Below are 27,219 nucleotides of genomic sequence, written 5' to 3'. Positions count from 1 at the left end.
CACTCCAGCACTATGGGCCGGGCCTCCCGGGCCTCACCGGAGCGGGCGGGACCGGTGGAGCCGCTCTAGGCCGCAGGAGCCCTCCGCGCTCTACGACGCCTGCCGCCCGGAGCGGCGCTACTGGGAGGCTCGACCCCCGCCCGGTTCCCGCAACGCGCGCCCCAGGCCTTTGCAGCTCCTCCCCTCCTTCCGCTCGCCCCGCCCCGGAAGCGCGCCGGCGCGTGCGCATCGGGCGGCCGTCGGCACTCCGGCGAGCGGCGCGGAGCGAGGTCTTTTTCCCGCTTCCTCTCCGTTCGGGATCCGTTTCCTCTCTCCGGAGCGGGGCAGCGGCGAGCACTCGGGGTCGGTATAAGGAAGCGCGCGGGAGGGGAGCAGGCGCCCGGCCAGCCCCTCAGGCGGCGGGCGTAACCGCAACGGAGGCGTGCGAGACGCGGGTCCCAGGCGCCGCCCGTACCCCCAGTCCCGGCCTGTCCTCTAGGCGCCTTCGGGGTGGCGTGAGGGTCGGAGGCAGCTCAGAATTAGGAAGTGGCAGCGACCTGGAGCCGGGCGCAGGTCACCGCCGCCCACCCCCGAGAACTTGAACCTGAACCTTGAGGTGGGAGTGGGGGCTGTCAGTTATCTTCCCGCCACCTCGCGGGGTCCAGAGTGGGTGGGGGACCGGGCCTCTGTTCCTGAAACATAAATGTTTACTGGGGGCCTAGATTTTGGTGTACCTAGTCGGTTACCTTCTTTGGACCGTGTTATATAGCTAACTGCAGAAACTTAAAACCGTAAGAACTGAATGACAGTTTGAAAAATGCCAATTCTGATCTGTGCACTTTCCCGATGAATCTGGAAAGCTTCGCGGACCCGCCGGAGTGGAGCTGATCGGGCATGTCCCAGGCAGCTTTGGCAAATACCTATCTTCACTGAGCACCGCTTAAAGGTTATTCAGGCTTGATGAACTGCCATTGAATGTTTACCCTTTCCCAATGTGTTGTAAAGAGAATCGTTGCTATGTTAAGGCCGTATGTTTATTATGCTGTAATATAAAGTACATCTCACTAAGGTTGAAGTAAATATTATGGGAAGAATTGTTTGGGTGGGATTGCTGTATAATTTTTCTGTGAATTAAGTGAAATTATCTGAGCGTTGGAATAACTGTACCTGTTGGACATTATCAATCCAAATTTAAACCCAGAAAGTTTCCCGGGCACTGGGCTACGCACCACCTCTCCTGAACTGTGACCAGCTAGAAAGGGTACAACTGTTGGGGACCGCAGGGACTGTGTCATTATACATAAGGGGACAGTGTGATGGGGGAAGGGGAGGGACGACGGAGAAAAAGTATCAAGGAAACTAGCTCAGGGAAAAGAGGTGACTCTTAGGACATAGCTGTCAAAGAGCAGAACCAGGCACAGTCTTGTCTCGAATTTCATGGGATAAACATTCTTTGAGTAATATATTGGTCAGATCCTACTTAGGGTGCTATGAGACTTAGTGATGATGAGGTGGCTATCGGGTTCCCAGTCTGGTAAGGAGACAGCAAGGCAGGGGACTGTTAGCTGTGCAAAACAGGGATTTCAGAGATGTGTGTAATCTTTGGATTTGGGGATTTAGACCTAGTTCGTATAGTCTTGGGGCTGGGAAAGAGCATATCATCCTGATGCGTGTGTGCCCTCTGCAGCATCCCAGCCAGTGGACATTCAGCCTTTTCTCCAACATCTAGTGAGCCATGGCTCCTACTCTGGGAAAGTATCCTGGTCCAGCCCTGGCCCAGTCCCGCACACCTAAAGGTGCTGGTTTCCACACCGGGTCAGGGTATGGGCAGGGGGCAACACATTGATACTTCTCATAACGCTGTCTGTGTCTGTCTTTCTCCCCCCTCCCTCCCTGCCCATCTCTCTAAAAACTGAATAAACATATCCTTGGGAGAGGAGTCGGTTAAAAAGAAGGTAGCCCCAGTTTATTTTTGAGCAGTACTAATGTTAAACTTGATGGCTTTCTAATTCACTCCGTCTGCTGGAGTAAATTCTGCCTTGAACTACAAGTAACAACTCTGAAATATTTGTTCATGTCAGTCCTGTCAATACCTGAATACATTCTGTTCTTAAAATTCTTAATCACAATTTACATTGTAGACTCTTCACTGTAACTCCCAGAACTAACTGCTTTCATTCAGGAAGGTCTGGGGTGTGCTATGGAAGCATTTGCCTTTAAAACTGAAGAAACTTTAAAAAAATTTAATCTGAAAGGTATTCTTAGCCATGAAACAAAGTGAGAAAGGAAAAAACAACCGTGACTCTTTTTTATTTCAGCTCTTGACTGTTTGGATTGCAGGGTGAATTATCTGACCAAAAAAAGGGTAGCTCTTTTGGGAATTTAATGACAGTGGCCCTTTAATAGATTTGTTGTTTTCCTTTGTGGGCTCGGATGGGCAGAATTGGGCTGGTGACGTCAGTCAGACTGTTCACCTTTGCGATGCCGGAGATCACAGCCCTCCACCCAGGTTCCCATTCTTCTTGACCCCTCTTTCCCACTCTTATCCTTCCTCTCCCCTCAAGGGCTTGGTTGCTTGCATGTCTGATGTATGCCCTTCCAGTCCAGCCTGTGTAACTATATGTGTTGGTGCCCATGAGGAATGGGGGCTTGTGTGTGCTTTAAGTTTTTTGTAATGGTATTGCTCTTCGTTTAATTCTACTTTTTTAGTGATTTTGTAGATCTCCGCTCATCCTTTGTGATTGGTGTATAATACACCACATACGCCATTTTGCTTATCCATTTTCCTCTTACTGAGACACTGGGCTTTTTTCTAATTCACTGTTACAAGTAGTGCTACCTGAGCACCTTTGTGTTGAGGGGAGAGACTTGGATCTTCTTGCTGACACATGTAAAGAGTTACAGATCAGCAAATCTATTAGCGTACAGCCAGTTTATTAGTGACCTGTTCCCAACGAAGAGAATGGGACTAGCTGGAGTGGGGGGTGGGAGGCAAAGTTACAGGGCAAAGCAGGGCAGCAAAAGTAAGAGTGACTGAAGACCAGGATGACAAGCCCCCTGGTGGCCTGAGGCCTGGTGGACGCCAAGAGCACCCCAAACCTGAGACAGAGAGAGAGAGAGAAAGAGAGAAAAGAAGAAAAATTACATATTGATTACTGTGTAGATGTGGTACCAGCTTTCCTGGGGCGATGCGACTACCCAAATGTAGGTACTTGTGGGGGTCTTTTAGCCCGTATACTTACCTTGCTCCACATTCCATTTGTTCATGTTGTTATAAAACAAATACACACGACAGGAGGCAGTTACGAAAGATTGGGGCGCTTTCCCAGAGTTATTCATGGGCTCTTTCTCTAAGCATCAGGGACTCCCTCGTAAAACAGATAATGACCAGAGGTAGACAAAGTTGTTTGTCTACCAAAGTTGTTTTATAAGCTTCTTTGGGCACTGTGGACCCTCTCCTGCTTTCCTGGCCCTAGGATGGAAGCTCAGTTTCAAGGACTTCCCTCCTTCCTTGCTAACATGGTGTTTCCTGTGATGTTGGAACACCTGGCAGTATTATCAGACCAGGCTCAGGACTGCTGAGTTAGCAGGTGAGACCTGTCTCCCTCCTCCTCCCTGCCTCAGTTTACTATTCATTCTACCTAAGTGATAAAAAGGCATTTCCTGGCAACCAGGATGCTAGATGCCGGCCGGTGACAGCAGTGCAGTCTCAGATATCTTCCTCTGCTGTCTCCTGCCTTACTTGTACACGTGCCTGGGAACACAGAGCTAGGAAGTGGCAGGGTCGAGCTTGAGCCTGGGTGCACTGGCTCAGTTCATTGTTTTTCACTCTGCAGGCTCCCAGTCATCACCTGCGTGCTTCATTTATTGCATGGACACTGTTATAACAGTAATGGAAACATAAAATAGGCAGTGGGGTTGTTGATTTTTCTCCTAACAGGTCAACTCTTAATTTGTACCCTTTTTTTCTCCTTGTTTCTGTTTAAATATGTAAATTGTATTATTAACCCAGTATGGGCAGTCATTTTTCAGTACTGCATTTTTCATGCTGATATATCCCCTAAGTCAGGGGTCCACAGATGTTTTTTCAGGAAAGGATCAGTCGGTAAATATTTAGGCTTTGGGGGCCGCAGGGTCTCTGTCTCTTCACAGCTCTGCAGCTGTGGTGAGGAAGCTGCCGGAGACTGCACCTAAACCCGTGAGTGGGGCTGCCGAGGTCTCCATTCCTGAGATATGTGACCCTCGTCTCCCAAAACCCTTGGAAATTCCCAGGGGTTGAAAGTGGTTCTGGTGTTTTTCTTCTGTTAACAAAGTGATATTTCGACCCTACCCAAGGGTGGGGCTGGCTGCCAGGATAGTCAATCGGATTAAAGGTTTGGAACTTCCCCTTCCACTCATGCCCTGGGGAAAGGGGTTGGAGAGCAAATTGCTGATGGCCAAGGACTTAATCCTCACTGTGCGGTGCAGCCTCCTTAAAGACCCGGGAGAGCTGGCTGGTTGTTGTTGCAGAGTTCCCCTGGGGAGCGCACCTTGCATCTCTCTTCATCGGACTGTTGTTGACAAGTATCCCTCAACATCCTTCGTAATGACTTGGTACCCCAGTGAGTAAGTGGGTTTTCTTGAGTTCTGTGCACTATTCTAGCTAATCAAATCCAAGCATGGGCTGGTGGGAGACTGGTTTGTAGCCAGTCAGTCAGGATTGCATGCAACAACCTGAGTTTGGGATTGGCACGCTGAGTTGGAGGAGCCCCCTGGAGCCCCTGGTGTGTCGTTGTTAAGTCAGAAAGTGCAGGTAGCCGCCTGGGTTTGTGCCTTGTGCCTCCAGGTGAGAGTGGTCGTGAGGGTGGTCCTGAGGGACCGAGGCCTTTTTCTGTGGGATCCGATGTCCATGGTGTCAAAGTTGACTTGAATTCTCAGACTCCCTGCTGATGTCTGAGATTATTTGTTGGTGTGGGGAAGCCTCTTACCCACATCAGAATTCGGTCTGGGGACCTTTTCAAACTGAGTTACTCTAAAACTTTTACAGAAACTAGTATCAGGCCAAATTTAGCCCATGCATAGTAGTTTGCTGACCCCCTGATAAATAATTATTTAATGAAATCATAACATTCCTCTATTCAAGTTTTTTCAAACTGCTATAATTAATACCGTTCCTTCTTAATGTTCTTAGGATAAATTATCAGAAATGAAGGTACTGGGTCAAACAATTTATGACTTTTTTGTGCCTCCGAAATTGTTTTGACAAGATTTTATTTATTTATTTTTAGAGAGAGGGGAAGGGAGGGAGAGAAACATCAATGTGAGAGAGGTACATCAATCAGTTGCCTCTTGCATGCCCCCAACTGGAGACCTAGCCTGCAGTCCAGGCATGTGCCCTGACTGGGAACCGAACCGGCAACCTTTCAGTTTGCAGGTTGGCACGCAGTCCACTGTGTGGCTCTAAAAAATTAATCGCCACATGTCTTTAAGAGACAAATTTCAGTTTTTATAAATTACTACTTGAGAGAGTAGACTTTTATTTCAGTATGGGTAAATATTATACCTAAAACCTTATTAGATATCTTTTTTTGAGAATTTTGGGAAGAGCTTTTCTTCTGTCACTTTGGATTTTAAAACACAAAAAGGTGTTAATCTATGTTATGAGAGGTAATATTTTTTGTAGTTTAATACTTATTAGGTATAGGTTTTATAATCTAATTTTTCTTAAATATTTAAGATTTACTTAACACATCTTATTTCAGTTTAAGTGTAATAATGTTAGACTTTTCAAACTCACTTGCACTTTGATTAATTTTCACTTAGTTTAAATTTCCTTGAACATTGTACTCCATTTGCAAATTTATGTAATTAACAGCACAATTACAGTTTTAGTACACAGTATTTGGTTTTCTTCCTCAAATGTCTGACAGGTCACACTCAGCAGACCTAATAAAGAAACTCTTCCTAAGTACTTAGCTGTTGTGTGTAAACCTAGTAAGTCTAAACTCACTGATTTAAACAGATTCCCTTATAAGTTTAACATGTCAGAATCTCTCAAATTCTTTAAAACTTTAGGCAGACAAACAGTCCAATGATGAGAAAATGTATTACCCTGTATACTTTACCCTATTGTGTTGAACTTACCATATTAGTATTAATAATACAAGTTTTGGTTGATTTTAAAATCATGTTCATACTTGTTTTTATAAGTTGAAGGGTCACTTAAATAAAGGCTGCAGAGTATCGTGGCTGATTTAGGATACAGATAACATAATTTTTTATTGCTTGATTGGATATAATGAAGTTGAATATAGTGAGCACATAATTGGCTTGTTACCTATATGTTATTATTGGGAATTTGTATACTGCTTTCCTTTAATGTAACTCCTACTATTTGCCCTTTTGAATACCAATTCAGACGATGTCTTTCCATAGAATTACATTTTCATTTTTACATATGTTTTTTTTCTTGTTTTTCAGTGTAAATTTCCAGCTTGAACAGTGAAAGCCCCTTTACATGGAGTCCTTTCTGTTATTCCCACTAACTCAGGCGTATTTGAATAGTGTGCTTTCTGACTACAGGAAGGTATTCCAGGCCCTTCTTGAGCCCCCCCCAATGCAAAATGGAATCAGCTGTCCTGATTTTTTTAATTAATTAATTTTTTAGTGGAGCACAGTATTAGAGGTTACACTGTGAATTCAAGGTTATTAGTAATAGCAGTTGTCACACTGCCACTAAGACTGATGAGAAAGAGAAATGTTTTCGATTTAATGTCAATGGTACAAAGTATTGAAATATTTTTAAATCAGCAAGTCAGCTGGTAATTTAAGGTTTTAACCAAAATAGTGGTTCCTGCACTATGCTAGAGGCACCTACTCTGAACATTTTTATGTATTTCTCCCAATATTTAACTCTGTCTAAATAATATGCTTTTATTTTTTTACTTTAGACAGCCCAGTTGCTATAAAATCCCTTCTGTGAAACTCCCTTTAACACAGTAAGACATGCGGGCTCTTCCCTTGTCGTCTTGCATTCGTGGTGATGTCCCAGGTTGGGATGGAATTTCAGAGGTTTGCCCCAAGCTGCCTGTGTAGCCTGTGTCTGGGTCTTAGAGTTGTAGTTTCCCTTTAAGGATGGAGGCAGCTTGTCTGTTTCGTGGGAACCCTCTCCTCTCTCTGTCGCTGCTTCTGTACCCACAGCGGAGGAGCAGAGTAGGGCGGAGACAATCTCTAAAATAGGGTGGTCTGCCCATCGGCGTCGACTGCTTTCACTAAAATAATAATGTGTTTGTGCTGGCTCTATGGCCATCCTTTCTTATTCTGCACTTGAACTTCATTTACGGAAGGCAGGTCTTCCTTAGGGTCCATCTACGTATCCATGTATCTGATATCCCTGCTTCGATGATCTGTTTTGGTTTTCTTGTGAACTGAACTATTAGACCTGTTTTTCAAGTCCTTTTTTAAAAAATATATTTTATTGATTATACCATTACAGTTGTTCTATTCCCCCCTTCATTCCCCTCCACCCGCACACTCCCTCCCCCACCATTCCCCCCTCCTTAGTTTATAACCACGTGTCTCAAGTTCTTTGGATTCTATATTTCCCCCACTATTCTCGCCCTCCCCCCTATCTATTTTCTACCTACCATCTATGCTATTTTCTGTGCCTTCTCCCCCCTTCTCCCCCTCCCACCCCCCTATTTCTAACCCTCCATGTGTTCTTCATTTCTATGGTTCCACTCCTGATCTAGCTGTCCTCTTGGTTTGCTTTTGTTTTGGGTGTGGTTAATAACTGTGTTTGCTGTCCTTTCACTGTTAATATTTTTCATCATCTCTTTCTTATATAAGTTCCTTTAGCATTTCATATAATAAGGGCTTTGTGATGATGAACTCCTTGAACTTGACCTTATCTGAGAAGCACTTTATCTGTCCTTCCATTCTAAATGAAAGTTTTGCTGGATAAAGCAATCTTGGCTGTAGGTCTTTGGATTTCATGACTTGGAATACTTCTTTCCAGCCCCTTCTTGCCTGTAAGGTCTCTTTTGAGAAATCCGCTGACAGTCTGATGGGTACTCCTTTGTAGGTGACTGTCCCCTTATCTCTTGCTGCTTCTAGGATTCTCTCCTTCATTTTAGTCTTGGCTAATGTAATTATGATGTGCCTTGGTGTGTTCCTTCTTGGGTCCAACTTCTTTGGGACTCTCTGAGCTTCCTGGATTTCCTGGAAGTCTATTTCCTTTGCCAGACTGGGGAAGTTCTCCTTTATTATTTGTTCAAATACGTTTTCCACTCGTGGCTGTTTCTTTCCCCCTTCTGGTACCCCTATAATCCGGATGTTGGAACGTTTAAAGATGTCCTGGAGGTTCCTAAGCCTCTCCTCATTTTTTTGAATTCTCATTTCTTCATTCCTTTCTGGTTGGATGTTTTGTTCTTCCTTCAGGTCCATTCCATTGATTTGAGTCCCAGTTTCCTTTCCATCGCTATTGGTTTCCTGGACATCTCCCTTCATTTCAGTTAGTTTAGCCTTCATATGTTCCTCTAATTTGTGACTGTAATCAACCAGTTCTGTGAGCATCCTGACAAACAGTGTCTTGAATTGTGCTTCTGAGAGGCTGGCAATCTGTTGGTCGCTTAGAGTTATTGGCTCTGGGACTTTGAGTTCTTCTTGCGCCATCTTTTGGGCTGTTCGTGCCTGTTAAGTAGCAGGATCGGAGCCCTAGGTTTTCACCAGAGCAGGGCAACTCAGTCTCTGGGTTGTGACGTTGTATGTGGGGGCAGGGTCAAAGAGGGACAATGGCTTCCCGTCTGCCACCTGCTGCCGCGACCCCCACCAGCACCGCAGCCACCACCATCACCAGGCCCACGCGCCTCACTCCACGGCACGCGAGTGTGCCACCGCTGTCAGCCCTCCACCACTGGGTTCGCCCCCTGGGGCCTGCGTGGTCCGTCTCACTGCGCGTGAATGTGCGACCTTGGTCAGTCTGCCCCGCACCCCAACTAGTTCCGGGCTGCCTGCGCTCCTAGGTCTGTCCTTCCCGACCCAGCTCCGCTGCTGGCTCCACCTCTCTTACCATCCTCGTTGAACGGTTCGTAGCTGTCGGACTTACGTATAATTCTGTTTTCTGGTCTCTGGGTGTGTCTTAGTTCTCCAAAACTTTTGTTGTATCCAAACTTGGTTGTGGGAGAAGGCACAGTGTTTCCACCTATGCCTCCATCTTGGCGGAAGTCCCCCCTATTTTTCAAGTCCTTGACACAACTTGAAAGTGCTCCTACAGCCCCATTATCACTTCTCTGAGGTACTGCTTTTTGGTGGGGTTTTGGGGGGTCATGTTTCTCTTAATGTATTAACCAAACCTCTCAGTTTGGGGAAACTGAATTACTATACAAAAATAAGGAGTATATTAAAATTACCTGTTGGTCTGATGGTTACATTTGCCTCCTTCTTTAGATATATTTTTGCCATCATGGATAAGTTCGGAGATATATCAGAAGGTGAAGTGGACCATTCTTTCTTTGACAGTGACTTTGAGGATGCAAAGAAAAGTGAAAGTAATTCAGTTTTTGACAAGCAAAATGATAACCCTAAAGAGAGAATAGACAAAGATACAGAAAATGTAAACTCAAAACTCAGAATGCAAAGAAACGAAAATTATCTTACTGAGAAAGGAAATGAAAGACAAGTGATAATTCCTCCAAAAGAACATGTAATAGAAAATGATAATACACAAACCAGAAATTCTTTATCATTGACCGCTTCGTCAAGATCAAAGAAATTGGGTGATGCTACAACAGGACGTAAAATACACTTGACCATTCCAAGTAGAATTCCCAAAACTGTAAAAGAAGGGGAGGATGATGACTACACAGACGGAGAGGAAAGCAGCGATGACGGGAGAAGACATCGTGTCCGGTCCAAGTCGGCCAGACCATGCAGTCAGGCGAAAAAAGGCCCACAGAGAAAGTATTCCGGAAGGAGTTCCTCTTCCTCTTTGTCCTCCTCGACTTCACGGTCAGGCACAGAGTCTTCGGATGGAGACTCTGATAATTGTACATCTGATTCACCTCCAGCATTAGAGAAGCATCTCTCGCGTGTGACCCACTCGTCACCGAAGCAGAAATCTCACTCAGCAGGACTGCAGCCTTCAGGGACTAAACCCAAAGTCGGCGACTACGCCGAGGAATCGGAAGACACTGTGACAGATGTCACTCCTTTGTCGACCCCCGACATCAGCCCTGTTCAGTCTTTTGAACTGGGTGCATCAAACGATCAGAAAGTAAAAATTAAAAGGCAAGAAAACGTGAGTCAGGAAGTGTATGGAAATGTCGGGGATTTAAAAAATAATTTGAAATCGGCTAAAAAAGGAAAAGAAAAACCCGGGGCCGACCCCACCCCCAAGTCCCCAGAGCTAGACTCCAGTTCAGGTCGCAGGCACAAACAGAGAGCCTTAAATGACACAGTGGACCTGAATCATCTCTTGAAAGGTGAGTTTTCCTTTTCAAAACTGTTGAGTTTAAATATTAAACTTAAAGGTATGTTGAGCTTAAATGTTAAATGCTTTGACCATGTTGATTTTCCTAATAGATAAGCTTTGTTGTTTGGGATAATTAACATCACAAGTTTACTAAAGATTCCAGTTTACCATAAAAATATTGTGAATGTCATCATTTACATGAATCAACCAGGCCTAAAAATGACTTCACACTAATTCTTTTTGGTTAGTGCCATACAAACTCCAAATGCCTGGAGGGACCAAATGGGTGAGATCATTGCGATGAGTGGGGGCAGCCAGAGTTCCCCACATTTGGTAGAGATGGGTGGGTAGACCTGCTTCACTTTCTCCCTATAGAAAGGCAACACCTCGGAGGTTGAAGTGACCGAGTGTCATCCTCACACCCGGGAAGGTGGCGAGGGGGCAGGCAGATGAAAGAACTCAGAGTAAACTGTGGGGCACCATTCAGATTTTATGTTAAAGCTTAAAAAATATTACTTAAAAATAATTACCTAGTTGATGAAATTGCATAATTCAGTTTTCAAATGTAAATATTTTTAGCTAGAATAATTTTTATTGTGTTTCTCTATCCATTTGTTATTATCCACATTTCATTTGAAAGGAACAGTACATTCGTTCCAGGTGGACTAAGAGCCGCCTCAGACTTCCCTTTGGGCTTGTCACTATAAGTGAAACTGGGGGGCTTGCAGGTTAGGATTTAGGTCAGTTGAAGATAACATTTTTAAGTTGTAAATAGAATTCTCTTTGTTTGAAATGTTGAAAGAAGAAATCTTGAGCTTCATAACTTACATAGTGGTGAAAATGTAAGAGTGTAAATAAATTCCTTATTTACTCAAATGCCTCGTAGATTGAAAAAGCGATTTTGGAGCATCTTACACTTGGGATCAGTCCCTCTTCTGGAGGTTTGCTTTTTCCCTGTGCTCTGATTGTCCCAGCTGCCGAGGGTGTCTGAACCACAGGACTCGCACGCTGGCCATCCCCACCTGGTGGCCACGCCTCCACCCGGTGTATCCTTCCTGGTAAATGTTTATTCGGCCTCTTAAAACTTTCAGGATGGAGACGTTTTCTGTTGTCGCCCCTCTGCTTCATCCGCAAACTACCAGATTGATCGTTTAAAAAGCAGTCCCTACTAGTTTTTTAACTGTTCGGTGGGGCTTAATCTTATATTAAAAATAAAATCCAAACTCCTTATCATAGCCTAACAGCTTCCCAGGCAGCGTGTTGGTGTCATCTGGAGAACGAGTGAAACAGATCAGTAAAGCAGATACTGATACCAGGCCCCACCGAGGGCTTCCTGATACTGTTGGTCTAATGTGCTATTAAGGTCGATGAGAAGAACGATGGCCCTGCGTCCTATGGATGTAGCCCACATCTCTCTGATCCCCCGTTACTTTGCTCGGGTCGCACTGCCTCCTTCCCGTTCTCAGAACACTTCGCACTTATGGGGCATTTGCACTTGCTGTCGCCCTTTGCCTAGGCCGCTTCCGTGTCTCAGGTCTCAGCCTGTAATCACCTCTTCAGACTTTTTCTTACCATTCTGTCTTATCTTAGCTTCATACCCTTGACTCCTACCTACCTCTCTGTCCCAGAAGCCCATTTCCTTCCTAGAAGGAAACCCTGAAATTGGTGGTGTTTTGCCTTTCTCTGCTTAGAGTGTAAGCAACAGGAGGGCAGGATCATATTCCTTCCTAGAAGCCCAGAATCTAGCCTGTGTTGGCACATAATAGACGACACCTGTCAACTGAAGGAACTGGGAAGATGCTTCTGTGCTGCACAGCTCTGACGGTTAGGAAGTGTATTTCGTGTTCCACTGAAGTTTGTGTCAATGACGCATTAGTCTTACTTAGATTTGTCATCTGAAATTTCATCGAATAAGTCTGTGCCTCCTCCTGCATTATAACCTTTAGTAAAGTTGATAACATTCTTCTCTAGGGAAATTCTCTAATTCTTTGTCAAGCTGTCCACTGTAACAAATTTCACTTAAAAAACAGTCGTATGGCCACTTGCCAGCCCATAAGAGCTTCTCAACTTAATATGCATACAGGTCATGGGGGACCTGCTGAAACACAGATTCTGGTTCAGGGTCTTGAGCAGAAGCCAAGGAGTGACATTCCCAGCCAGCCTGCCAGCGGTACTGACCCTGCCGACCTGAGCACCACAGTCTGAACACCAGGATGCTGAAAAGCGTTCTGTTTTGTGAAGACGCAGCTGTCTCTCACATCGTTACCTAGGTTGGATGGGGAAAGCCTGGGTATTTTTAAGTTTGAAATGGGAGAAACAATAATCGTACCCAGAATCCCTCAGCAGTTTCTCCAGATATGAATGAAGCACTGAAATGCTGTTTCAACAGGGAAGCCGAACGTGTGTATAGAGGGAAAGCTTTGTTCGTGCCACTGCACGGGGGGGGGGGGGGCAGGAGGGGGTGTGGTCTGAGGGACTTGCTGCCAAAGCTTTTAAAGGCACTGGAGCCAAGGGGGCATTGGCTAGTTGGTGCCTCTGGCTAGTTGGTGCCTCTGTCACTGGGCTCCATGACAGTCCGAGGATTCTATGTAATGAAGTAGTTCAAACACTAACTATGGCTGTTAGCCTGTCACATAATGTTTTTCTTTACTTCTTCAAAATTATTTGTTTTCAATTTACCCAGGGAAGCTTTTCAGATCCAAGAATATTTTTATAAGCTTTCTTTGTTTTTCCACATATAACTCAGCTGTGGACATGTGAATTGGAGATGTGTCCGTGGCCATGCCTTTTCTGCACTCAACTTCTTAGCACGCTTTTCACTTGCAGCTACTGCTGTGTGGACTTTCTGGGCCTCTTTGTCTCGCCTGATTTCTTCACAGCCTTTTCCCTTTAGAAGATAAATTAGCCTACTGTAAGGAAAATGATAGCAATGATGCATATACCACATTTTAAAAATTGTGACATGAGATGTGATCCTGTGAGAGCAGCTGAGGTAGGGACACATTTGCTACATCATCTGAATTTAAACACGTGTCACTAGCTGAGTACAAAGATACAAAGAACAGTTTGTTGATCCAGATAATGAATTTCGAGTAAAACATTTTGCAAGTTGTCACAGCAGACACGGAGCAAGAGTTTGTAGTGAGGGATGCTTATAGCTAACAGTGTTACCGTTATTTATTGGTGTGAAGTGACTTTGTTAACAAATTCATTAACCTTTGTAAATTTGAACTATGAAATAAGTGATAAGCATGTAAAACAAAGGTCAATAAAAGAGTATGAAATCAGGTATCCCAATTAGGGCCAATTAGACTATGAAACAGTGTTGAATTTGAGTGAAGAAAATTTTGGAAGTGGAATCAAAGTTTTAGGCTTCTGACTTAATCCACGTGACCCTAGACAAACAGCAACTGTTCTGTGCTCCAGTTTCTTCATTTGTGGAATGGGGTGTGGATCTATGTTGCTATGGTCCGGTTCTAAATTCAGATTTCTGGGGTACAATGAGAAGTATTAGAAGGGAAGATCCCTGTAACTAGTATTATTAGATATCTGACATTCAAGTAGATCCTGAAAATTTATTAGAATTTTTTAATATTTAGCCTCTTTTATAGCTCAGTTGGGTAGCTGATTCGGGCAATTTTCCATCCCTACCCCAAGCCTGCCTTTGGCTATGTAAATAGCAGAAAAGGGTATGCTTGGAATTGGTTCTCTGACCTCGAGCCGTAAGTCACTAAATAGGCAGAGAGAGCATTAAAAAGTAGAGTAAAGAGAGTAAGAAAAAGTCTAGGCATCAGGCTGTGGCCTGATCACTCACATTTGGAGAGCACTGAGGAAGCTGGCGGGACCGGATTGGAGGGTGTGTTTCATACACGTTGTTTAGGAAAATTAGATCAGTTTGGGAAGAATCTGTGAGACAAAGTGGAGACAATTTGGAAGCGCTCCACCCCAAATGTTATTGCATAGATTCTGTATGAAATAATTAGATATATCATTAGGTGATGTATCCTGAGAAGAAAAATTATAAGAGAAACAAATGCAATTAAGGAAGAATTAATGAACAGAAACTGGTTAAACTTGTTGCTGAACAGATACCTACATCGGACGGAGTGAAGCAAACTGACTAAATCAAGGGGGAGATCCGGGCCCTGTTAGACTCAGTGAGGAAGAGAACGCCTGTACAGCGGTCCCCCTGATCCTCAGTGAGTGCGTTCCCAGACCCTGTAGGCGCCTGACACCGGGGTGGTTCTGAACCCTGTGTTTGCATGCCTGTGAGAAAGCTCACCTGAGAAATAGGCGCAGTGAGAGATTAGCGGCAACAACTTAGTAATAAAACAGACACTTAAAACAACAAACTAATAAAAGCTATGTAAACGGCTTCAGGGTCGTTGGTAAGGAAAGTGAGGGTGCCCTGAACACGAGCACACGGCACCGCCACAGGTGATCTGGTGACCCAGACGGCGCTAGGTGAGTAGAATACGGTGGTGTGGACAGCGGGGTTTCCTGGACAAAGGGATGATTCATGTCCCAGGTGGGACAGCGTGAGATGTGATCATGCTACTCAGAATGGCACACAGTTTAAAACTTAGGAATAGTTTATTTTTGGAATTTTCTATTTAATATTTTTGACCACAGTTGACCACAGGAAGCTGAAACCCCAGAAAGCAAAACCGTGAAGTGGGGGGTCCGGGGGGCAGTTCTGTACTGAGATTAGCCGTGGGCACATGCACCCTTGCAGCAGGTCGGTCTGTCTGCCTCTGCGGGCTGGGCCGACAAGGTTCGGGTCGGCAGGCGGGAAGCCGCAGATCCCTTGGCATTCACCAGGCACTTGGTACCGAACCTCTGAGAAGAGATCGAATCAGGAGAGGCACCAGGCTCATAGTTGAAGACCGTAATACTTGAAGCAGAGTTCAAAGTGACGCTCAGTGATTTTAGGCAAGAACCACACTATTTTCACTAATAAAACAGGCATGATTTGCTTTTACACCCTTCTGTCCCGTGCGCACAGCGGAGCTTTCCTGGGGCTTCTTGACAGCGACGGCACAGCAGGCAGATGCAGGGATCTGTCATGAGGGTCGGCCATCTGCCACCAAGGCGTTAAGAGATGTACAAAATGTTAAATTCTGCCACTCGGCTATTTTTTAAATTTTTAAATAAAAATGTGATGTTAACATGTCATTGGTTATTTTCAGATGAATTAATAATTATCTTTAATTTTTTTCTTTTTAACATGGTAAATATTGATAGATGTACCCCACATAAGCATTCCTTGGGGTGCTCAGTAATATTTAGGTGTGTAAAAGGGTCCTGAGACCCAAAGTTTAAGAACTTCTAGAAGAATGGGTTAGAGTATATGATTTGTAGCGTAGTTGAGGAGAAAAATTTAGTATAGTCTTCCAAAAGGGGGGGAAATGAGAAAAAAAGAAATAACAAAGGTTTTTTTTAAAAAGTAAGATTGTGGGAAAAGAGATCAAATAATGTAAGTGGATGTTTCTAACTTACCTGAAGATACCATCAGAGGGCGCTATACATTTTAAATCCAACAAAAAATATATTTAAAATAACATAGAAAGGATGAAAATAAAGGCTTGAGCAATATGTCAGGGGGGTATTAGCAAAGAGAAAATAGAGTTATCAATTTTGTGTACATACTAGTACACAAAGTAGAGTTCAAGGTGCGAAAAACACGGAAAGAGACAAAGTATTTTACGTTAATAAACTGACAGAAAGGTTTAAGAGCCATTGACTTGAAATGTGTGATAAAAGCAAAACACACCTGGATGATGACATTGATAAAACACAGTCAGTATGGAAAATTTGTAGATCAGCTACCCCCACCCGGCCCCAACACACACACATTAACCGCCTGCTTGTGGGCTGCACTTGGCCCACAGATAGCTTGTCCGTCGCACAGCGTTCTTTTTTCAGTGATGACATGTCAGGGCTATTCCTACATAGTAAGTCACCCCCACACAGAGACTCAGAGGCAGGGCTCAGATCATCCGAACGCTTGTTACTTACACGTCTTTGGGGGTGTCTGGTTGCCGGGTGACTGGAGCAGGGGGCCCACGTGTACCCTGTCAATTACATGGCGGCTCGGGTATCCAAGCACAGTGTTCCGGGAGACGAGGCAGGAACCTCATCGCCTTCTGTGACCTAGCCTCAGGGGTCACGCAGCTTCATTTCTTCCGTGTTCTGTTGGCTTAAACAGCCACAGACCTTCCCAGATTTAAGAAGAGGAGCATAGGCCTTCCCTCTTAGTAAGTCAGATCACTTACGGACATGAGTAAAACCTCCACGGTCCGTCCTCTGCCACAGTAATTCACCCATACTCCTCCCAAATGCCAGAGTGCATTTCTCCTTCCCAAAGACCCCCAACCTCTAGGTCCAGGGTCTAAAAGAAGTCCGAGTGCAGCTGAGACTGCTCAGACATGGCTCCTCACTTACGTGTAGCCCTTCGAGGACTTTGAGAACCTTCTGCAGGAAGGACCAGAAAGGGAAAGTTGTTACGTGTATGTATTTTTAGTCCTCACCCGAGGACATTTTTTTTTCATTGCTTTTTAGAAAGAGGGAGAGAGAAACATGGTCACTGGAGAGAGAAGCATCAATTGGTTGCCTCCCATAAGCGCATGGGACCAGGGATCGGATGTGCCCCAACGGGGCCATCCTTTCTATATTACTTACACTCTGGTTGCAGGGAAATACTCCAAACTAATGGAGCCACACTGGCCTGGGCCAGTAGATATGTCTTTGAATCCCCCACATCCTGTTTCTTTTATAGTCTCTAAAGCTTTTACTTGTCTGGATGCTTCTTCAGCCCATCTCCTGTTACTGTGGATAAAATAAAGCACTGATACTTTCAGCATTTCGAGTGGGCATCTGCTCAGCCCAGTCCACAGCGGCAGTAGGTACCTGCTCAGACAGCCACCCAGCAGTGTCCCTAACATTCGGCCACTGCATGCTCTTCATAGCAGTCCCTCCGGGTCCTTCCAGCTCTCCTTGTCACCTGGCCTCTCAGCCAGGGCCATGTGTTTCTGGTTTTGTTACAGTAACACCCCAATTCCTGGCACCCAATTTTGTGATGGTTACTGCTGCTCCGATGACACATCACAAACCTTAGGTGTAAGGCAGCCCCCTAGGGTGACTCAAAGGCCAGGATCACAGTGCCTCTCCTCGGCCCCTCCCTCTGTGGTGTGATTTCCTCAGCCTGGCAGCCCCAGGGCAGGCAGCTGCGGAGGGCAGCTCGGCTCAGGGCCCAAGGACAAGGACTCCAGGGAGCGGGTGCGGGGTGCATCTCCTTCTTCGCCCAGCTTTGACACACTTTGGCTGGGTCATCCTGGTCCGCAAGCCTGCTGGATTCGAGGAAGGGGACCGGAAGAATGTCACAGAATTTCTCATCTGACAAGTTCACAAGGAAGACGAAGAAATTCAGTAAATTTAATTATTCCTTAAAGTGTGACTTACTAGTTTATAAGATCGTATTAATAAAAAAAACTTTAAAAATGACTTTAAAAAGCAAATAGCATCATTTTTAAGTAGGGATCCTGAATATGCCTACAAGATGGATTTTTTTAAAGAACTAATATATGAATAAGGTCTTAGAATGGCCAGGGATAACATTTTCAGTGGTAGCATCATACAGGAATTTTTAAAGTGCTGTCTGGCAGCCCAGTGAGAGTAGAGCTGATACTTCTAGTAAGTGGTGGTGGCCCCTGACAAATCCTGTAACAAGTTTGAACAAAATTGTTCCATTGAAAAAATTAGGGAAAAGCAACATCTCGTAAATATGGGCAGATTTATATAATCATCCCTGACAGTTTATTCGAGTTAAAAAAATTTAGATCTTAATTGGAAAAAACCAATGGCTCATATATAGGGGTGTGCAAAGGTAGGTTTAAAGTTGTGAGTACGTGGAAACAACTTATTCTTGTATTACTGTTTATTGTATGATTTGTGTTACAATTATACACCCCCCTTTGTTCACCCCTGTATTTGTTTTATTTCTGTACCAGTCACATTTTTAGATGAGGGCTAAAAATCCCCTTCCCCTTACAGCATTGTGCCTTTAACAGCACAAAGTGCTTAGGGAGTAAGAGAGTTAACATGAAGGTGCTCAAGTAGAAACAAGTAATGGTTACTTTAAAAGATATTGTGAAAAAAATAAATGTGCCAGTATATTAATCTGACATAATGTATTCATTTTTAGTATAGATTTAAATGGAAATGTTTAGCAAGTGTAATATTTTTATAAATTTTTATGTGATAATCATAGCATGCAAAATATTTTTCTTGGTTAAAAACTTTTCATACAATGTACTCATGTTGGCTAATGGTTAGTCAGGATGAGATGTTTGACTTTCACAGAAGCATCTGTTTTAGTACCAATGTTAAGATCATGAATCTTGTGCAGGAAAATATTTTCAGATGAAGTTGAAAGTGGCAGGATACCCTGAGCCCTTTTCTAGCCGTTGTTTCCATCCGTCATTGCTGAGAGCATTTTGTTTTAGAGCGTGCCCTCCGATGAACAAATGCTGTCCAGATTAATCACTGTATTGATGTACTCAGCCAGCGGTTTCTGACCTCCTTAACTAGGAAGCTGCCTTAGGGAAACGTAAAATTAGCACGACTGAGGCATTTCCCGTAAATCATACCTACTTTAGAACCAGCATCATGTACCTTTCTTATTAAAAAGTTTCCATTGTTTTGTGTATAGCTGTTGCTCCCCAAGACCCCAGTAAGTGTAAAACACTAAGTTGCCTTGATTTTGCCTATACAATTGTAGTCTGGACGCAGTTAATACTGTTTTATCCATACCTTTTCACGGGTTAATGTAGTTTTCCTTTTTAAGAGTTAGAGCTTGCACCATCGTATTTCTGCGCTGTTTTCTTTAGCTCTTTTTCCTTCTGTTCATTTCTGTAGCTTTCCTGGAATTGGATAAAAAGGGTCCTCAGCAACGTCACTTCGACCAGCAGCCTTCAGTAGCAGCTGGGAGAAACTACTCGTTCACGAGAGAGGAGGTGAGGCAGATTGATCGGGAAAACCAGAGGCTTTTGAGAGAACTGTCGAGACAGGCCGAGAAGCCAGGAAGCAGAAATGGGACCCCTAGAAGATCGATTAGTCACCCCCCTAAGTTGTATCACAGTGCCGTCAACCGACAGAGAGAACAGCAGAGGATTGAAAGAGAAAATTTGGTAAGTGACTGAAATGTTTTAGTTATCAAAGACAATGCGCTTGTATTGATTTTAGGTCCCACTTACCGGAAACCCCCAAACAGCCCGAACTTCAACTTTAATTATGTAAAGGTAGGTTTAGATGTACCTTTGCAGGAAATACATGATGAACTCTGAGCCTGTGTGGTACAATGTGTAGGGTTTTTTCCCAGAAAACTATTTTAAGGGAACATTAAATGAAAATCCTGAAAGCTCCATTATCTCGCTGACTAGATCTGCTAAATTAGTGCAAACTACAGGAAATGGTGTCCAATTGTCAGATGTGTATTACCTTCCGTAAAGTATTCTAGCTAAACCTGTTTCACTGTATTATGTCCCTGAAGCCAAAATAACTTTTATGTTACTTATTTCAAAGAATAAATAACATTCTCATAGAGGTCAGATTTGGTGGTCTGCTACTTGAACTTACGAAAGACATTGATTGTTAAGAAACATGGTTACGCTTAGAACTTTGATGTTCTAAGGAGTGTATATGGGGACTTTTCAAATGTTCACATTAAACATTTACTCATGCATACATCACTTGCTTCATGAACTTCAGTTCATAATAATTGCTGATGTTTACTGAGCTCTTACTAAATTCCTGGAATTATCCTTAGTGTCTTCCAAATATTAGCTTATTGAATCCTGACTGGTTCTCTCAGGTAGGTGCTATTTTTATCCATACCTTACAAATGAAACAACTGAAACCGAGACGGTTAATCAGCCCAAGCTTTGGTTAATAGCTAGTAAGTGGCTGACCCGAAATTCTAAACCCAGGCAGTGTCTTAAACTAAAATTAGATCCTTAGCACACAAATTCAGAGCAAAAATAATTGATAAATCTTTTACCTTCCTATCAGAAATATGTCTTCTCGTTTATTCAAAGATTTCTTATACTCTACCTTAGTAAGGTAACTTGCTCAAAACCACGAATTTTTATTCTGTTCTGCATGAAATTTTTTCATTACATTTTCTAACTGCCTACTTTTGCAAACATGATTTTTGCATTTTTATTGTATAAGCAGCCGCCTGTCAGACCCTGTGTAGAGCCACAGTGGCTCCAACGGTACTTCACTGTGAGCCGATGCACTTTAAAGCTGCTTGCAAGGCTCTTCGTAGTGGAAACACATGCGCACACCTTTGTAGTTGCTCCTGTGTCGGAGGCACCGCACAGGCAGCGCCCATTCCTTTAGAATCTTTTATTGGCTCCATCTCCAGTGGTGGAGACCAGCCGGCTGCTGACAGTCAGGACGGCCAAGGCAGGTCTGTGGCAGGACTGGCACCTTCACGGCTGGCAGTCCTGGCGCTGCTGAGCCTGCCGCAGGCCGTGCCAGACAGAGAAGCACCACTGCGCGGTGGAGGTGGAGGAGGAGAGCGAAGATACAGTGCACGGTTAGGCCCCAAGCTTCAGAGTTAGACGTGTGCTGTTAACCTGTATTTCTGGGGAATTTTGATTTCTTCATTATTAGTTTCACTACCTTTTTTCCCTCTCTCATTACCAAGGGAAATAAATAAGAAGAATAATGAAGAAGAGTAACTTCATCCAGTAGAGGGCGCGCTTGCCACATATAGACTCAATTATATTAGAACTTTATTAATTCCAACAGGGGAGCCGTTTTTTAATTGATGAATTTTTACATAATCTTACTAAGCCAGATTTTCTTATAAAGAGCACAAGAATAATCTTAGCAGAGGAGAGGGAATCAGTAAAGATAATTAGTTTATAATTTCACTTTACCCTCTAGTAGAAATGAGGTTATTTCATTCTGTTAATTATATGTCGGTTTCCTTAGCTGGGAAAGGGGGGGGGGGACCTGAAGCAAAATTAGGGAAGAAGTAACTTTGCTGCAGGGATGTATCAGGATTGGAGCCTAGAGCTCAAATAGAGTTAATTTATTTCAGTTTTAAATCCAGAGAAATACAAATAAGTAGACAATAAAGTAGACCATAGTCTCTCCATTCAGGAGTTCCTGCGTTCAAATAAAAGTAATGCATGTATAAATTTAGAAATGTAGACTGTTCTTAAACACATTAAGTGAAAAATAAATCCTCTTTTTCTCCTGTTCTTTGCTGGTCTAGAGGAGTAATTTTAGAGCTCTTACAGTGGGAACACTATTTATTAAAAGGAGAAGCAATACATTGTCACAAAGACGAAAATTTATAGCAGACCTCATAGCTAGGGTGCGTGTTAGTCTGTTGAATAATCGGCACCTTTGTTCTCAGAACTTAAAGTAATTTATGGTTCATTCAGTCTGCTGCTTCTCTGCTTTATTGCCTGGTGTCTCCCTCTATAAAAGAAATAACCCTAATGATAACTAAGTGTGACTCCAGCTGCAGAAAATAAGGGAGAACAGTCCTGGTTTTCCCTGACTGTGCGACACTTGCTACTCTCTGATGTCCCTTAGGGTCTTTGCTTTATCACTTCAGAAGCAATGAAGCAGTTCTTCTGTGCAGAGAGCTACAGAGATCACCAACACATTGTTTATTCATTCACTTGTTTTAACCTTTCTGCCTCCAAAGACAGGATTTAGGCTGGGCTGTTTTTCTTTCCCCCCAGAAATGATACTTCCAAGATAAAAAAAATATTTAGTCAAATTATTTTGAGATTCATTATTAGAATCTGAGTTGAGTAGCAGTTCTAAGATTTTCTAGACCATAAATTGAAATATAAGTAACCATTCTTACTATTTTTTTCAGTTCATTAAACAAATATTTAATTGTGAGCTAGGTAAGATACTGAAAGGAATATAAAAATATGTACTTAAAATACTGCCCTGTCATGTAATTTATAACTTAACTGGGAGGGTACACTGTTACGTGTCAAACAACTAGAAAATAATACAAAGCAGTGTTAATGATGCCATGAATAGTGAGTGAGTACTGTATGCCAGGCACTGTTCTGAGCACTTCATCAGCATTGTCTCACTCATCACCCCAAACTGTTTGAGGTTCATTGTCAATATCCCTCCCTATTAAGTTATTTTTGATCAAGGTTATACAGTCAATGGCAAAGCCAGGATTCAAACCCAAGTCTTTCTGACTAAATAACTTACAACTTTTACCCCTCTGTTACAAGTGTTTACAACGTTTTGAACTATCATTTTTAAGTTTTCTCCAGGAGTTGTAAATTGATGACTGAACTGAAATGTATATACTTTTTTTAACCCGCACCCGAGGGAATTTTTTCATCCCTTTTGAAGAGATCCGAAGGGAGAGACAAATACTGATGAGAGAGAGACATCGATTGGTTGCCTCCCTCGGGTGCTGGGACCGGGCGTCGGTTGTCTGCGCCCGGACCAGGATCAAACCCGCAGCCTTTCGGTTATGGGCTGATGCTCCAACCAGCTGAGCCACACTGCCCAGGGCTGCAATGTGTATGCTTTTGATTTTAGGGTTTGGACTGTAATCAGCACTTCGTGTTTTGACATGGTTTCTACAAGCAGAAGCGATTTCTGTCGGCAGTCGGTCATTTAGCCTTTGCTCGGCTTATGGGAGCAGGGCCCCAGACTGACGCAGGGCACTGTGGCCTCGTGGGGCTCGGGCAGCTGAGCCGGGGCGTGCTCACTCCCTGGGTTTGCCGAGATACAATCTTAGGAGGTTTCTTCACCCAAATTGTACATCTCTTTCTACAAAGAAAGACAGTGTCGTGATGGAAAGACCGTGGACTTGACAGATGGAACCTCGTGTAAACCACGGCTCTTGGCCGAGTGGGGAGCCCCCAGGACCCGAGGGTCAGGCTTCCGGAGGGGCCAACTCTCCTGGCCTTGGAGGGGGTCGGGGGCGGGGCATCCGCGCGGAAAGGATAGCTGGCCGGCAGCGTCCTGGTGGTGCTGCCACCTCCTTCGCGCATGCGGCTCCTCCGCCCTTTGTCTCCAAGCCCCGTTCGTTTCTGTAGCACCCTCCTCTCCCCTCTGCAGACGATTCTCCCCTGAAAATGTTGCCTCTGCCGCCGTCCCTCCCTTCTCGGGGTCACTCAGAGCACTGACGATGGGACCTCGGGACAGAAGGGCAGGGGGTAAAAATGTGGAGAGCAGAACAGTGGGCAGAAAAAAGGCCCTGAAAACGTTTGGTGTGATGGTTCGCCGTGATGTGCGCGCACTAATTAAGTTCCCCTGAGTGGTACTCTTGAAAATGGTTAAAGCGGTAATTTCATGTTACGTATATTTTACCACAATATAAAGAAAACTTCAGTTGAGAAAGGGAAACAAATTGTGCGGAGAGAAACTTGTCCTGATAGAACAGCTGATGCTGATACTTCAGTGTGAATCATGGTACAGAACACAAGTCTTTTTTCAGACAAAGTTCAGTGTGCTACAGAGAAAGTTTAAGCCTGTAAAGAAAATGATAAAACACTACCTTGGGTAAATTCCCCAGTCCATCGGTCTACTTAAATACTATTCCTTTCTCAGTCATGCCCGGGGAAAAGCAAACAGGAGGAAGTCTTTCACCTTCTGGTTTGTGAAGAAAGAAAATAAAATTAGGAATATTATATGTACGACTCTGACTGAATCTTATTAAAATACCATGTTATGCTATTGTGTTGCCTTGGCTCCTTGGGTTATGTATGCTTTATATTCTATAATAGTTTAGTTGCAGACTTAACAGCAAAACCTTACTTCTCAAACTGAATTCTGGGCGGAATCTCGGGTATGTAAAACAGACCACCAGAAGCATAGTGGGGCTGGCAGAAGCCAGGGGCGGGAGAGCCCTGCCCGCTGGCCTTTGCTCGGTGTCCCAGTCACCCCGCAGCCAGCACTGCCCTGGGACCAGCGCGAGGGTTCGTAGCAGTTGCAGTAGGTTTGGGGTCGTTTCTGGGCTCTTAGCATTGTGCTCCCGTTATGCCATTTCTATGAGAACGTCGGGTTTGATGTATTTCAACTTACAGTCCCTTTTCTAAAGTTGTGACCGATATGAAAGAGAGGTGTGCCTGCAATCCGTTGGGAAACCGTTTTGAAACCGTTGTGGTTTTGGTTGTTAGCCGTAGAGCAGGTCCCAGCCCTTAGGTTTTCCTGAAGGTGTGTTGTTTGAAACATTGGCTCACATAGCATGTCAGCAGTGATTTAAAGCCTTTTTTGTTTCATGAGTTCCGGGCTCTAAAGATAGTTTTCCTTTTGGGAGAACATTGCTATTTATCTGACATTGACTTTCCAACTGATTCTCTTTAAACGAAGGCTCTATTGAAGAGGCTGGAAGCTGTGAAACCGACGGTCGGCATGAAGCGCTCGGAGCAGCTGATGGACTACCATCGCAACATGGGCTATCTCAGTGCGGCGCCGTCCTTGAGACGGGTCAGGTCGACGCTGGGCCAGTACAGCCCGCTGAGTAAGTGTATTCAGAATGGTTCTGTACTTGCGTTCAGCTTCTGTCCTTATAATAGAACTTTAAAATGCTGACTTGTGGGATGCACTGTATGACTTTTCACTGGCATGCTTTGTTTTATTGTGGTGTTCACTTGACTTCAGATTTCATTTAAGCAGGGAATGGCAGCGTAGGAAGGAAACCAGGAGAAAAAACAACTGAAAATATTAGTAGTGTTCGTAGATAACGAGAGAGAGACTTTTAATAACTTCAATATATTTATTAAAGGAAGAAGTGAATAGATGTGCTGTTTAAAATTTGCTGGAATATCTTCCCTCGCCAGTTAAGAACTATTGACATCTTCAGCCCTTGTATGTGCTTGGTCGTCCTCACTGAGGAGCGAAAACGAAACTCAGCCGTCAGTAGAGTCATCAGGTGTGACCCCTCCTGATGCTTGCTGTGCGACCAGTGACACGTCCCATTCACTAGTGGTGTGTGCCAGAGAACATAGCGTGGAGGGGCCGCTCGGTGCCAGGGTGCACGGCACAGGAGGGCAGGCCCCTTCGGTGCAGAAGTCTGTGCTCTTCCTTCCGTGCACGTCCCAGACTGGGGACCGTAGAAGCCAGAACTGAAAGGAAGTGGGAGCCACCTACCCCGCCACAACTTCCTAGTGCTCACGTGAGTCCTAAACAGTCAAGGGACCAGCAGTTCCACGCACTCATTCTCCTAGTGTCACTTCCTCGACCCAGTGACTGAGATGGCGATCTCGTTCCAGTAACTCATACATAATTCTAGGTCTTGGATGTGGTACGTTTTTCTGAACAAATCTGTAAACGGTGTATAAAAGTTTTTTTTCACTTGAATCATATAAGCTTTTTAAAACATTTATTCCCACCCCAAATCTGTTGAATCAAAACCTCCCAGTGTAGAATCTGGGAGTGTTTGGTATTTTATTTTTTAAGCTCCCCTGGGAAGTCTTAAGTGCATTTCTGGTTGAAAATGCTGTTGGATTGAAAACACACGTGAGACAGGAAAGAAAAATTTAGTTTGGACCTAAAATTAGGAAGTTTATCTGATGATGATTTACGCATTTAGCTTAAGGAGTTCAAACAACTTCTCACTTTCTGTGTTCTCAGGAGGAGCTTCCAGGACGTCCAGCGCCACCAGCGGCCTCAGTTGTAAGAGTGAGGGAGCCGTTCTTGACACTTCCCGCGGCCTGTTGCTGAGACCGAAGCCCCCTAATGTTCGTGCAGCTTGGTTATAAAAATGTTTTACTTTACACGTTGTTCTTCTAGTTCTTACTGAATTGCCCTGGTGTATTAGTGCAGTTCTCTGTGTAAGCATCTATAATAACTATTTTAGGAATTTTAAGTTGTACAACAGCGAGTTGTAATTTACCGTAACTCAATGCAAAATTGTTTTCAAAAAACAACTGAGTGTAAAATCAGCGTTTCCTACGAAAACGTATCCGCAGGAGACGTGCGTGGATTTAATGGAGAGTGTGTGTGCTGTCTCACTGACAGAGCAGCTGTGACGTGTCTCGCGCGTTGGACCCTGGTGTTAGCTGCATGCGTCTCGTTTTATTTTATTTTCATTTCTTAAGAGCTCCAAGCCACAAGCATATCTCCTAAAATTTGGCGCTTTTTTTTCTGTTTGCTTCAGGATTTAGGTGCTATGACTCATAGCTTGACTGTAACACTTTCTTACTAATGAAGCCAATGTTGCAATTTGTTTTCATTGGCGGAGCTAATTTACTGGGGCAATCCGCAACAATTCTCCGGAGACATCTACTGCCTCTGCCGTGTCTGCACTTAGTTAGGTCTTAAAGTTTGATCAGCCATTCCAAACGTTTCAGACTGAGTATTTTAGGAAGTTCCATTTAGAAGCTTCTCTTTCGTGTTTTTGTACATTCAGATGAAGTACTAGTAATGATTCTGAGAAGCGAGTAGGCCTTTGCGCTACAGTCTGTTTGTGTTGTGAATAGTTTATACAAGGAGACGGGTCATCATAAGCAAAAACCAATATGTTTTGAATCAGCAAAACAGCACCACCAGTTTGAAGGGCAGAGAGGTCCACCCTGAGTTGTGTCAGAAGTGCTTTAACTAATACCGTTAGCACGTTGTGTTGTACTTAGTGTTTATTGTATTGTGTTAAGTGTTTATCAAAGTTAAGAAAGAAACGTATTGTCTCACAGCTTTAGAAATTCCAGCTAGTGTTTTCAAGAACTGGAAAAGAAAACTAAAACATAAACGATAAAGAGGGCAGCATCACATATTGCTGGGTC

The 27,219-nt window shown here is 44.0% G+C and overlaps 1 protein-coding gene across 2 annotated transcripts; it reads left to right on the top strand.

The window, feature by feature from the left end:
* Window positions 1-224: 224 nt before the first annotated feature.
* On the top strand, window positions 225-26,214 carry CFAP97 (cilia and flagella associated protein 97). 2 transcript variants are annotated; one of them, XM_037055173.1, is made up of 5 exons: window positions 225-342; window positions 9,406-10,439; window positions 19,346-19,617; window positions 24,809-24,959; window positions 26,072-26,214. In XM_037055173.1, the coding sequence occupies exons 2-5, from the start codon at window positions 9,422-9,424 to the stop codon at window positions 26,197-26,199; spliced, it is 1,569 nt and encodes a 522-aa protein (XP_036911068.1). In that variant the 5' UTR covers window positions 225-342; window positions 9,406-9,421; the 3' UTR covers window positions 26,200-26,214. The 2 variants fall into 2 exon arrangements, with proteins under 2 accessions (XP_036911068.1, XP_036911069.1); XM_037055174.1 differs by lacking the exon at window positions 225-342 and adding an exon at window positions 356-595.
* The last annotated feature ends 1,005 nt before the right edge of the window (window positions 26,215-27,219 follow it).

This window comes from Sturnira hondurensis, unplaced genomic scaffold (genome assembly GCF_014824575.4).
Source record: "Sturnira hondurensis isolate 20B ecotype Veracruz unplaced genomic scaffold, ASM1482457v3 Scaffold0008640, whole genome shotgun sequence".
Lineage (NCBI taxonomy): Eukaryota > Metazoa > Chordata > Mammalia > Chiroptera > Phyllostomidae > Sturnira > Sturnira hondurensis.
The sequence above is the reverse complement of the archived record's forward strand: the minus strand, read 5'-3'. Positions and strand labels throughout refer to the sequence as shown.